Source organism: Vidua chalybeata, chromosome 17 (genome assembly GCF_026979565.1).
Source record: "Vidua chalybeata isolate OUT-0048 chromosome 17, bVidCha1 merged haplotype, whole genome shotgun sequence".
In the NCBI taxonomy this organism is placed as follows: domain Eukaryota; kingdom Metazoa; phylum Chordata; class Aves; order Passeriformes; family Viduidae; genus Vidua; species Vidua chalybeata.
Window position 1 is genome coordinate 11,591,901 of NC_071546.1, and position 12,379 is coordinate 11,604,279.

Sequence of the window (12,379 nt, forward strand, 5' to 3'; positions counted from 1 at the left end):
GGTGTTTTATGCAAACATGTTTATGTTCCAGAGCAACTGATCAGGACATGAAGAGAAGTAATGCTCTGCTCTTCCTACCCTTCCAAAAAAACCTCCAAGTTACTTCTCTCATTAGCTAAATCCCACATCATTCTTCCACAAGGTAAGCCGGGCAGAAGGGGAATGAATCAGGCAAAAAGGCAAATCCATCAGGCAAATGGAAAGTGAGACAACATAGAGAGCAGTTAGTTATTTGGAAGAAAATGCAAGTTATTTAAGGATAGATGTGTAACTTGTAAGAATTTCAAAACACTGAAAACCAGCCTTTTCCCTGCTGCAAAGTGTATGTTACGATCTACTGATTATTTTTGGCAGCAGAACCCTAAAAATGATGCCTTGTAACTTACTCCCTGTACACTTTAAATATATCACACTTCTGCACTGGATTTTTGTGCACCTCGGTGTTCCAACACGTATTACCACCAAAGGACAAGCAGAAGGGACAAAATGCCTTGGGTGGACAATCCCCAGCTCCTGGGCCCCGGGCAGCTCCGCTGCCATCCCTCGTGGCCGGGCCATGGCCCGTGATTGGCAGCAGGGCTGTGCTGGCACGGGGCTGCCCCGTAATTCAAATCCCCTGCTAGGAGAAGGCAGAAGCCAGCAGAGCCTCCAGAGGCCGAATTTGCCATGTTGCCCCGGATTCCAGCTGCAGGCTCAGCGCTGCCCAAACCTACAATGCAAAGTGAGACACTGCAGGAAGCCCCTGCTGCTACAAATCCCAGTGTGTCCCAGCCCCTCACCAGCTCTGCACAGGGCTCCCAGTTCCACACAGATTTGGGTAAGCAGCTTGCAGCTTTGAGGTTACCTACCCACATCTCAGACCATCCATTACACAGCACTGTTACCCTTTAAGAGCATCCACATGCTTCAAAACTCAGAAAAAAACGTGTTGCTTAAATGGATTGACACCTTCAAAGGTACCAGGGATCCACTTCCACTTTCATTTATGAACTTTTTACTCAGCACCCAATATTGAGACCTACTCAACCAAGTCAACTCATGCTAGTCTTTTAAGTCACACAAGTCTTTTAAGAGGTCTCTGCAGCAGCCCAAATGACAGAGACAGCTCAGCAGTAACAGGATGCAGCACTAGGCACTTCGGAAAAAGTTTTTTTGGAAATAGAAAATATTCCTTATAAAGAGCAGCTAAAAACATGTAGCACATATCGTATTTATTATGAATCAGTTCGAACCTTCATCCAAAAGACTGTGTACCTTATCCTGAACTATCATTTGCTGATTAGGAAGAAGTACTGTCCAGACTCCTTGGCTAAACTTTTAGCTCAGATATTCTTATTAAAGAATTAACTACTGGAAGACTAATGAAAGCTTAACCTTCCCAAAAAGGCAGAATTCACAAAATAGATGATACCACTAAAAGCTAAGGGATAGCAGTACAAAACTTATGTTTGAAAACAAGCAAGACAAAACCAATACTACAATCTTAAAAAAAAAAAAAAAAAAAAGAAAAAAAAAGGCACAGAAAATAAGCTTTGAAGTTTCAACACTTTGATTCAATTAGTATTAATTTAGCAGCTTTTGGTATACACACAACTGCAAGCATAAATTAACATGTAGAAGAATCTCTTCCTACTCTATAGTAAAGTTAGTCAAAAAGTTAGCAAACAAAAATCTTTCTCAGACAAACAACATGTCCATTTTCCCTATCTTAATGCCATTCCCCTCTTCACAACTGCCATTAGATGCAAAAATTAAAAGCTTTTAGAAGATCATTTAACACAAACATCTGGACAAACAAGCACAACAAAATCTCCAAAATTCAGACTACGATTTCATTCTGTGAGGACACAGAAAATAAAGCCTTACTTGCTCCAAATAAAGAAAATCATGCTCATTTTGTACACTGACACAAGGCATGTTTACAGCAGTATGAATCAATGTGCTATAGCTGAGGTAAATCAGTGTCAGCCATGTTGTGAAAGAAACTGCAATTAACAAACCCACAAGACTCAAAACTTAATCAAATCAGCTCTGCCTTGATATAAATAATTTTATACTGCTAGATCTTACTTATGATTGGTGTCTGACTTCTTCAGTTTAATGTCTATTAATTTCACCTAAAATACACATCCAGATTCTAGAGACAGTGAAACAGCAGCAAGAGGAAAATACACAAGATATTAACCAGGAGCACTGACTGCAGCACAAAGGAGGAAGGTACAATGTAAAGTGAAAAAGCAAATGCACTTACTCAGCATTAAATCCATTCACGTGTAGGATCCTCATCTGCTTGACTATTGTGCTTTTACCAGATTCACCAGCACCTAGAAAATGAAAGTAAATCAATTTCAGAAGGAAGCATAAGTGATTAAGGCACACACTAGGATTTTTTTTCTTCGGGGTAAAATCGAGAAAGTTGGGTTTCTCAGTGCAAGAGTGAAAAGTGAAAGAAATAATTGCCACTGGAAACTTCAGTTGTAGCTAAAAATAAATGCCCAGCTCAAGTCATGTGTCAGATGTGAATCTAGGATCATTTCACTGTCCATTTTTCCAGTGTCAATGTTAAAAGCAGACTGCAGTATTTGGAAAGAAAATGGACAACTTCAACATTTTACAGAGAAGACGACAGGGAACATCACAACCTGGTTGCCTTGTCACTACTATCTGACAGAGGGAAAGACTGACTGAAGTTCCTATTAAACCAAAGAAATTCTGTTCTATCCTTAAAGAATTCTAAGTTTGGCTGCAGTTCATCATCACCCAGTCAAACTCCGTAACTTAAATCACAAGGGATAAAATATGCAGATACTCACATTTGAAAAAGGAAGGCATCCCTTTAAGCCTCCACCCACAAAGCTACAAAAAACCTCCTCTTATTTGTGTCTTGTAAGCAGCCTCCCACCCTCCCTACACGTTCCAAAATCAACCCTACGCACGAGGAGAGGCAGAGACCACCTTTTGTGGCTGCCTGCTCCAAGGAGCTCCCCCGCAGCTCTCCCCTGCTCCCCTCCCGTACCTGCAGCGCAAAAACCCCACTCCACTTTACTCCAGTTTCCATAAGTAGATGGATGCTATTTCTGCTGTGCTGCTCGGGTGCCAGTGCACAGGGCAGCCCATCTGCCTATAGTACCCGTTCCTCCGTGCACGCTGAACAACTCCAACAGCAGCATTTAATTGAGCTGCTCCACGCTGCCAGATCGGCAGCTTTCTATATAAAGCAAACATATTTTTGCAGGAGTAGTATCGTAACGTGGCAAAATTTAGAAAGATTCCCCTTAGCATCTCCTGGCTACTGGTTCATTCCCCTCCCCAGCCTGTGTCTCACCCACAGGAACCGTACGTCTGTGGCAGAATGGGCAGGGAGGTACAGTTTGTATTTATAGGATGTCAGGCCTCTGCTAGCACACACTGACAGCACAAGCCTCCATTTTGAGCCTCATGTTCAAAACTGTATTTTAGCAGTTACATTTCAAGGTTCACTTTCTCACGAACGCTTTCCCCCTCTGCTTTCTCCCTTCCTTTCCTTCTCCGTCATGAATTCCCAAAAGTCCTCCTCTGCTCTCCATAAAACCTGGTTGCATGTATTGCCACTTTAATCCCAGAGCCTTACTCCTTTTTCCTCTCCTTGCTCACTGCTGTTCTGTAAGCATTTAGAGAGCAGTTTTTATCTACAACTCTTTATGCACACGCCACTTCTCCACTAAGCTGCTATTTTATACCACACACCCTCTGTCTGAGCAGGCAGACTGCACCATGCAATAAACACAGGTGGCTAAACCAATCAAGAATTAGTATCTTGGGATAAAATAGACTGGATCATCCTGACAACTAAGAATTATTCACGAAGGCAGTATCTGCTATAGTTGTAGGTCCACTTAAAAACTAATAACAACTAAATTTCAGCTGTAACACTAAATCACATTTTATATTTATAAGCATTGGGAGCCAAAATCTTTACTTCACTTGGTCCAAGGAGTAGGCTGGACAGTTGTTGCATTTGCTATAAACACATTTGGTTTGGTATTGACACACCTGGGTTCTCTGGATCGGATACAACACCAGTGAACCAAAATGATGTATTACATCTACGCTGCTCCGTAAGTCTAGCTCTATATTTGGCTGCTTGTTAAGGCCATATTCTCAACAACAATTACACACACACATTTAACTTCACCACCAAGGAGAGTTCCATTAATTTCAGCGAGACTGCTCGTGGCAGCGGGGCAAGCACGTGTACAGCGATGGGGCCTACGAGCAGCAGCATAAACCCACTAGAATATTCAGCAGCTCTTCTTTGTTGTTATTTGAATATGATTTGAAAATATTAAGAACACTTTCCAAGTGCCTGGCTTCTTATTTCATGTGTATTATACAGCAAACATAACATAATAATAAGGAGGTGAGCTTTTATATTTTTTACCAGTGAGTTTGAGTTACAGACTATCCACAATTCATGGCAGAAACTGTAACAGCTGAACTATCACTTTAAAACACACTCACAGATGACTTTACTGCCATCGCTAAACACACGCAAATTTTTATTTGCAAGTATCTAAACTATTTTTCAGCCACCAAAACTAAAGAAAACAGAAAGAAAACCCAGGCAAGCCCATCATGTTTCTGTTTGCTGAAATTTTGCCTCTTACGAAAGCAACTCGTCTGATGACAAATAGTTTCTATGTATCTACGTAATGTTCAGCCTGAAATCTGTAAGTCCAAGACATTTCCCAAGAGCTGAAGTCCAAATTATCCTGTTAAAAGATTTCTGCGGAAGCCCTGGCAGGCTCCTCAGTGCTGCAGGTGCTGCTGTAGTCCCAGTCACTCTCCATTTATATTAAGTCTCTTTCTTCAAATGAGTATTTGAAAGATTTTACTGGTGATAGTACGCTTCCAAATTCACCGCCTTCAAAAATCCTTTTTTTCTTTTTTTTTTCCCTTCTTCCATTAGGGTTTTTCCCCCCAAAACTGAGTCAGCTCGGCGAGGCCTAGCCTGTGCTCCACGCTACAGCCCTGCAGAACGTGCACAGGCAGTCCCTCGGCGTGACCAAAACAACCCACGGCTCGTAACTGCATCTGATCCTGAAACACTACTTCAAAATACTCTGAAACAACGAGCCTGACAAACATTTGCTTGTCTTCTCCGATATTGGTATTTGGACCCTTCCGTTCCCTGAAAGCCACAGCCCACGTTTGTAAACGTCTCTCCTGAAAAACACGAGCAGGTAACCCAACGGAGCCGCTGGAGCAGCACCCGGAGCCCGGCTCCGCCAGCGCTCCGACGCGCGGTACCTCAATTCCTGGTGCGACAGCGGAGGGTGCCGAGCCCGCCGGGGCCGGGGCCGTGCCCGCCGGCCCTGCGCTGCTCCGCGGCCCCAACGCGGCCGCGCTTCCCTCCGGGACCGACATCCTCCCTCCGTTTCCCCCAAACGATTCCCCGACTTCCTCCCTTCCTCTTCCTCCTCTCCCCGGCCTGGCCGCACGTCCCTCGGCACCCCGGCCCCGGCGCGGGGAGCGGTGTCCGGCCCTCCCGCGCTCGCCGCGCCGCTCGCCCGCGGCCGCTGTCACTGCCCTGCCCTGTTTATCTGCCCGGCTCCCCGCGGGCCCCTCGCCGCGGCATCCCCGGCCCCCTCCCCACGCCCGCCCGAGGCCCGCTGCCGCCCCGGCGGCTGGCGCTGCCCCGCGGGCGGAGAGCGGCCCCGCGCCGCCGCTCCGTACCTGCCCCGGCCCCTCCCGCGGCGCCCCGGGCGCTGCCCGAGCCCTCCCCGCCGCTCCCCCGCACCGCGCCGGTCCCCGCGGCGGCCCCGGCCCCGCCGCCCCGGGCGCTGCTATAGCGGATCCCCGCGGCCCCGGGTGGGCCCTGCGGCTCTGCTTCCCCCCCCCCCCGGCCCCACCTCTCTCCCCCGGCCTCGCCGTGCCCGGGCTGGGGCCGCTGCCCTGGCGGGGAGGGGACGGCCCGCGACCCCTTACCCAGCAGGAGGAGCCGGTGCGTGGCCCTATAGACCTGCTTGTCCTTCTGCAGCTGCTTCTCGATCTTCTTGTTGGCCTCCCGCTGCGCCTTCTCCTCGTTGCGCTGATCCTCCGTCTTGCTGTTCCCTAAACAGCCCATCTTGGGGAGGGGAAGGCAGGGACGCGGGGCGAGGGGACGGGAGGCGGCCGGGGCTGCCGGGGGGAGGGAGGGACGGAGGGAGGGAGGCACTCCCGGGCTCCCTTCTTCTTCCTCCTCCTCCTCCTCCTCCTCCCCCCCTACTCGCTGCTGTGGCGGCCGCTGCCCAGAGCCAGAGACATGGAGAGCGCCGAGCCCGAAGCCAGCCGAGGGGGGGGCCGATAGCGATGACTTTGCTGCCGCTCCGCCGGGCCTCCTCCCCGGCAGCTGCAGCTGCCTCTCCTCCCCCGCCCCCCGCCGATCCCCTCGGCGCACCTTTCCCGGGGGGTGCGGAGCGATCCGCGGGGATCTCCGCGCCCCGGCCGGGCCGCCGGCTCCTCTAGAGGCAGCAGAAATGAACCCCCCCGCGCCGCACGCACAGGAACAAATCCAGCTTCAGTGCCACCCCCAAAAAAAATAATAATCCTCTTTAGATCCAAAGGCACGGGCTCCAGGCGCGGAAACCTCCCCAAATCCTCGGCGGGGAGGATCGGGAAACGTCTCTTCCTCGCCTCTCCCCCCGCGCCGCGGGGGTCACGCAGCCCCGGTCCCTTCCCTCGCCGGCCGCCGCAGCTCCTCGCCCTCCGGCCGCCGCGGGTCCTTCCTCCCGCACTGGGGCGGGGGGGTCCAAGCCAAACCACCCCTTTTTTTTTTTTTTTTTTTTCCCCTTTTTTTTTTTTTTTTCCTCCCCTCTCCTTGTTGCTGCTCTTTTCACATGCGCTTTCCAGGCGGCTGAATCCTCCCGGCGAGACGAAAATACAAAATAAAATTAAAAAAAAAAGAAAAGGCAAGCCCGTTTGCTCTGTGCCACGAGCAGAACCTCAGAACCTGTCCCCCTCACGGGCGGATTTTTCCCCGTCTTATTTTTTCTGCTCTCTCCCGCATTTTTTTTTCCTCTTTTTTTTTTTTTTTTTTTTTCTTCCCCTCCTTTTTTTTTTTTTTTTTTTTTTTTCCCTTCCCCTATTGAGCGGCTCCGCGGCGGCGGAGCGCGGGGTGGGGCGAGCGGGCCCACACTGCACGCTGGGAGCGAGCGGGGCCGCTCACATGATGCCCGCGTCACCCCGCGCCGCCGCCGGCGCCCTCTTCGAACCGGCCCCGCCGCCGCTCGGGGGCCCCGGAGCCTCCCCGGTGCCTCCATCCCGCGGCACCGCCCGCCCCCCGCCCCGCGGGATGGAGGCGCCCGGAGCTGGGCTTGCTGTTAATAGGGTTCTGAATAGATTGGAAGGGAGTCGTGCCCCGCGACTCCTTGTGTTACGCTTGGAAATAACTAATGTGGGAGTTGTGGTGCTGAATGGTTTGTGTCTGGTTTTTTTTTTTGTTTTTGGGTGGATGATCGCTCGCACCCCGCGATTCGCCGGGGTCCATCCCTTGCCTGTCTCTGTCCATCCCTGCCCATCCCGGCCAGGACTGCGGGCTCAAGGTACCAGGGGATGCTCTCTGCCCCAGCAAAGTACCGCTGGAAGCACACACTGGCTTCTAGGCATGGTTTTACCCCCTGTCTAACTTCATTTTCTAAAATATGTTTTGAAAACCACATTGCAAAAATTACACAATTTATCAGTTACACCTGGAAAACAAAGGTTGGCGCTTTGTATAACCCGGATCCCTGAAATACACAGGTAGTTTTTTCTCTATGCACACACCCCCACGCATGAGTTAGTGAAATGTCCTTTACTATACAAATATTACTTACCCTCATTTGCAAAATTCGATTATCTACCACACTGTTCCCACGAACACACCTTCTTACATCATGCAGTTACTATATTTAGAAACACCCACAGTAAAATAATTATGTGAATAGAGCAAACAACTAGGAGGTCACAGCTAATGTCATCAAATACATCTGTTGAGCTGCCCTTGCTGAAAGAGGGGGGGACCTCAGGAGAAACAGGGAACATCACAGTCACTATTTTAAATGCACGGGAGAGACTCTTACTAGGGTCTCTAGGTGTTATTTTAGACTAAGAGCAGTTTTAAAAGATCTTAGAGAAACTTGGCTCAGCAATGCCCAGATTCATCTGAAACAAATATGGGAATAATTCCTTATATCTTTTATAGGTTACTTATTTGCATAGTTTTCATGTAATACAGAATATTAAAATATATTTTAACTGTGGAGTTTACAAGGCATAAGGGACTCAGAAAAGCAGAATTTGGACTGAAAATTAGAGAACCTCATACTTTTTTTTTTATGGTTTCAGGTATGGATAGACTGCAGAAGTGCCAGTACCTGCCACCTCACATGGGGGAAAATCTGCCCCAGCTTTGCTTCCCTCTGGGTTCCAGATGGGGGGAAGGGAGCCCATCTCAAGCTCCAAACATGAAGGAATACACAAACAAGATAGAAGTTATTGCTGGAGATATACAAAAGGCTAAAATCTTGGTGAACGGTGTCTGTACAGGGAAATGGGATGGGTAAATATGCCAAAGCATCCCTGGACAAGGAGTCATGGCTGTGTAAATGCTGTTGTCCAGCAGTGCACACCCTTCCCTTCCCAAACCGAAACCAGGACAGGCTCTGCGAGGTTAAACTCCCACAGGAATCGCTGCCCTCCTGCTGTAGACACCTGCTGCCTCTGTCTTTAGGCTGAGCAGAGCATGAGGTAGCTAAAAAAGAAAAACACACTCAGCTAATTCACAAAGCTCCCAGTTACTTACAACAGAATTAAGAATTAGCTCCTTGTATTACAAGTGTTACTAAAGTGTGAAAGTGTCAAAAGCTACATGAAACAAAAAGAAAACTCCCACATTGTGTAACCTATCAGCAATTACAGATTGGTTTTGTTTTCCTGAAATATGACAGGACTCAGGACATCAGGCACCACCTGCACTTCACAAACCCACTGAACTGCCAGGAGTTTTTTCAGTGCTGTCCTGATTAGGAGCCCATCGTTTGAAGAGTGAGCATACCAACACATTAGCTGTTCTCACTCTTTTTTATTTGTTTAAATAACATAAGGCTGCTAATGTGTCTTTAGAATAAATTGTGTTTCTTGTTGGAACTAGTTCCATTAGCTTCCATCTTGTAAAAATCCCTGAACTTGAGTTTCACAAGACTCCTGCCATCAGAAGGGTAAGTGCAGGCACAATCTGACCCCTGACTCACCATAAAATTAAATCTCACTTCTGAAGAACCTGCAGCCTTACGAACAAATAATGCAAAGATAAAATAACTATATGTATGGGCATAGTGCCTCTGTGATAAAGGTCTATTTGAAGCTTGAAAATAGGGTGTTAAAGGACACTGCTGCATGAAAACATGAAAATGTTTTCCAAAAATGTATAGTAACAGGAATGTGGAAATGGCTGTAAAAGGGCATCAGAAGACTTATGGCCATTGACTCAATCTTGCACTATTTAAATTAATGGGAAATACAAGATTACACACAGAAGATTGAGAGCATTGCACATTTACAGATTAAATTCAGATTCACTGACAATTCCTTCTGTGCTTGAATAGAACACTTTGAGTAGAATAGAGGCTGTTGTTTTTTATTTTTCAGTCTAAAGTAAATGCAAAGATTCTGATGCACCAGCACACATCTCAGGGCAAGGATTTCACAAAAAGAACAGGGGGTTTAACAGTGTGAAACAATATTCTGCTGTTTTCACTTCTCATACCAGAAAAGATCTCACAAGGAGAGGTAGCAGGATAATTAAAAGCAATAATATTTCAGTGGAATATTTGGGAGAAAAGGAGGGTATATAAAAGTTCCTTGTATCAATATCCATTTCAGTCCACTTGATCGCTTTAGTTAACAGATTTTTAGTTCTATTGACCTAATTTCTATTACATCCTCATGAAAATCATCAGGTCTCTTAATTTTGTTAATTTCTTTTTTGAAATAGGAATTTTATTGCAATTATTTTCTCCACTTTCCCTCCACAGCTTTTGCCCCAAAATCTACTCTCTGGTGCCTAAAACTAAAGAAGGATTTGTAACAATATCCTAATCCTGTAAATAAACCTGAACTTTACTCAGTTGAGCAGTCCTATTGAAGTATGTAACTTATGCAGACTTTTCTCTTCCCAGCTAGGATAACCATATTTGCTTGATTTTAAAATGGAGAAAAAGATTTAAAGTAGAAGCAGACTAGCAGTAGGAGAGAGAACTTGTTGATAAGTTCACATCTTTTATGCTTCCCCCACCCTATACACATGAACTTCTGTCCTTTTAAGATTTACATGTAATACCTGCTGATATAATCACTCAAGAGGACCTCAAGAAAAATACTATCTTTTTCCTATTTTAATGTATTTACTTCCTATCTGACAGACTGCTACATTCATTTCAATGCATTTTCCTTGTGGTAGTGTCCCTTCTTGTGCATGAGGATATTCACAATTGTACAAGTAAAAGACAAATAAATACTGCTGTAAAATTCACAAACATTGGCTGGAAATGTAGATGCAAGACTTGGTTTTGGAGAAACTATTGCCTTAACAGAGTAGATTCTGAGACTGTTGAAAAAAGACTTTTCAGACACATATTTCATGATGTTCTGTTCTTTTATCTTTTTAACTAAATGGATAAAACTTTCTGCTTACAGTTCTGATGTTGCATCAGTTTTATTCTAAATTGACCAGAGTCAGGTTCTGAGTTACTTTTTGTATTTAGAGCTGGTTATGAGACCCAGATCAGATGCCCTCTTACCCCACAGCTTCCTCCAGGTGACAAACACCCTTATTTCCTATTGCAAGTAATTCACATTTGCTAGTGAGTTGAAGGCACTGAGCACTTGGGTGCCTCCAGTGAAGAAGAAATGGTTAACTGATTTTCAGATGGGACAGTTGTGCAGCTCCTTTTGGGCTCTCACTGTCCACAGTGAATGTGACCTCGCAAACTTTTGGCTGTGAACTGTGGGGGTGGAGCCGTGACCAAGCCAATGGGCTCATTTGGAAGAGAAGACACAGACGACATCTCGCTCCAGCATCCCTTAGCAACTGGCCTGAAATGGCACTGCAGCCTCCGAGGAGGCTGGCAGCCTTCCTCGCCTCTGGAATAGCCCCTACTCCCGTTCTAGCACGGCTCAGGAGACACAGCACAGAGGAGAACGTTCGTAGCTCAAAAAGTAAAAGCGACAGTGCTGATCTAATTGTACAATCTCCTTTGTTTCCGTTTGTAGGAAATAGCATGTTTTCAGCAAGTCTTTTCCATGGAAGGACACAGAGCTCAATTAACCTGGGGGACACATGAAACAAATGGTTCTTATAGCAACACCTGGAATTTTGTTAAGGAGCCCACATTACCCCATGCTTCATTTTGCTGTCCTACAAATCCACAGTGCCGTGGCTGAGCTGTTGGAACTGACCTTCCTCTTTTAAAAGCAGGGATTAACTCATGAACAGATTGACTCTTTCAGTTAAAGGACATTTTTTTTTAATAGCACACACTGTATATTTTTGTGTATGGGTACCTCTCTGACTTGAAATGAGTTAAATTTAGGGTCTCCATCCTGGGCTGGTAGTTGAGTATCAAACTTATCAACCTCAATGTATTTAATCCCCAATAAACTTAGATAAGGATTAATTAAGGTTCTGATTTAGACTTAGATCGTTGGGGTTTTTTTCATCTAAGAAAAACTGCCATGGCTTCTTGCAGTGACTCAGGTCTGCTGCTCATGTTTTCCTTAGATGGAGCCATCCTCCACGAGCTATTGAGCTATCGTCCTGAAAATCCTTTGGACTCTGGGAAGAACGAAACGTGGTGATAAAAAGGGAGACGGTTTCAAAGTCTCCAAATTACCCTTTGACCTGCTGAACAAGGAACCCTTGAGTAATCTCAAACCCGTTTAAAGGAGAAACAAACAAATTAAAGGCAAACAATAATCTAAAAAGGAAAACCAAAGCAAACAGATTGGAATTGGAGCAAGAATTCAATGTGGGCTTTTTTTTTTTTTTTCATCTGTTTCCCTTGTGGGGGCCAGAACAAAAAACACTTTAAAAAGCATTCAGAGGTAAACAAGGTAGGAAATTACCAATCAAACCCTGGGAGGGCAAAGCAGGATCATCGTGCGAAGGGACAAGTTTGTCAGATGGGAAGGAGTGAAACGAGCATTGTCGGGGAGGAATTAATGCACCACTAATGTATTCAATAAAGTACAAACACAAAACACTTAACTACAGATACTCCAAAACAAACAGAATGAAAAGGAGATACTTCCCTCTCTGGCAAAGAAGAATTTTTCCATACAGAAATTCTAAACTTGAGAGGGATTTTTGTTTTGTTTTTAA

At 46.0% G+C, this 12,379-nt stretch overlaps 1 protein-coding gene across 3 annotated transcripts in view; it reads right to left on the reverse strand.

The window, feature by feature from the left end:
- GNAS (GNAS complex locus) overlaps positions 1 to 12,379 on the reverse strand; it is a 133,754-nt gene that overhangs the window by 79,290 nt on the left and 42,085 nt on the right. The window contains exons 1-2 of one of the 3 annotated variants that reach the window (XM_053958245.1): positions 5,968 to 7,085; positions 2,252 to 2,324 (exon numbers count right to left, since the gene is read on the reverse strand). In XM_053958245.1, coding sequence (XP_053814220.1) covers positions 2,252 to 2,324; positions 5,968 to 6,106 — 212 coding nt within the window. In that variant the 5' untranslated portion in view covers positions 6,107 to 7,085. Of the gene's footprint in view, positions 1 to 2,251; positions 2,325 to 5,289; positions 5,392 to 5,967; positions 7,086 to 12,379 lie in introns of those variants that run through there. The other 2 variants (XM_053958246.1, XM_053958244.1) reach the window with 2 other exon arrangements.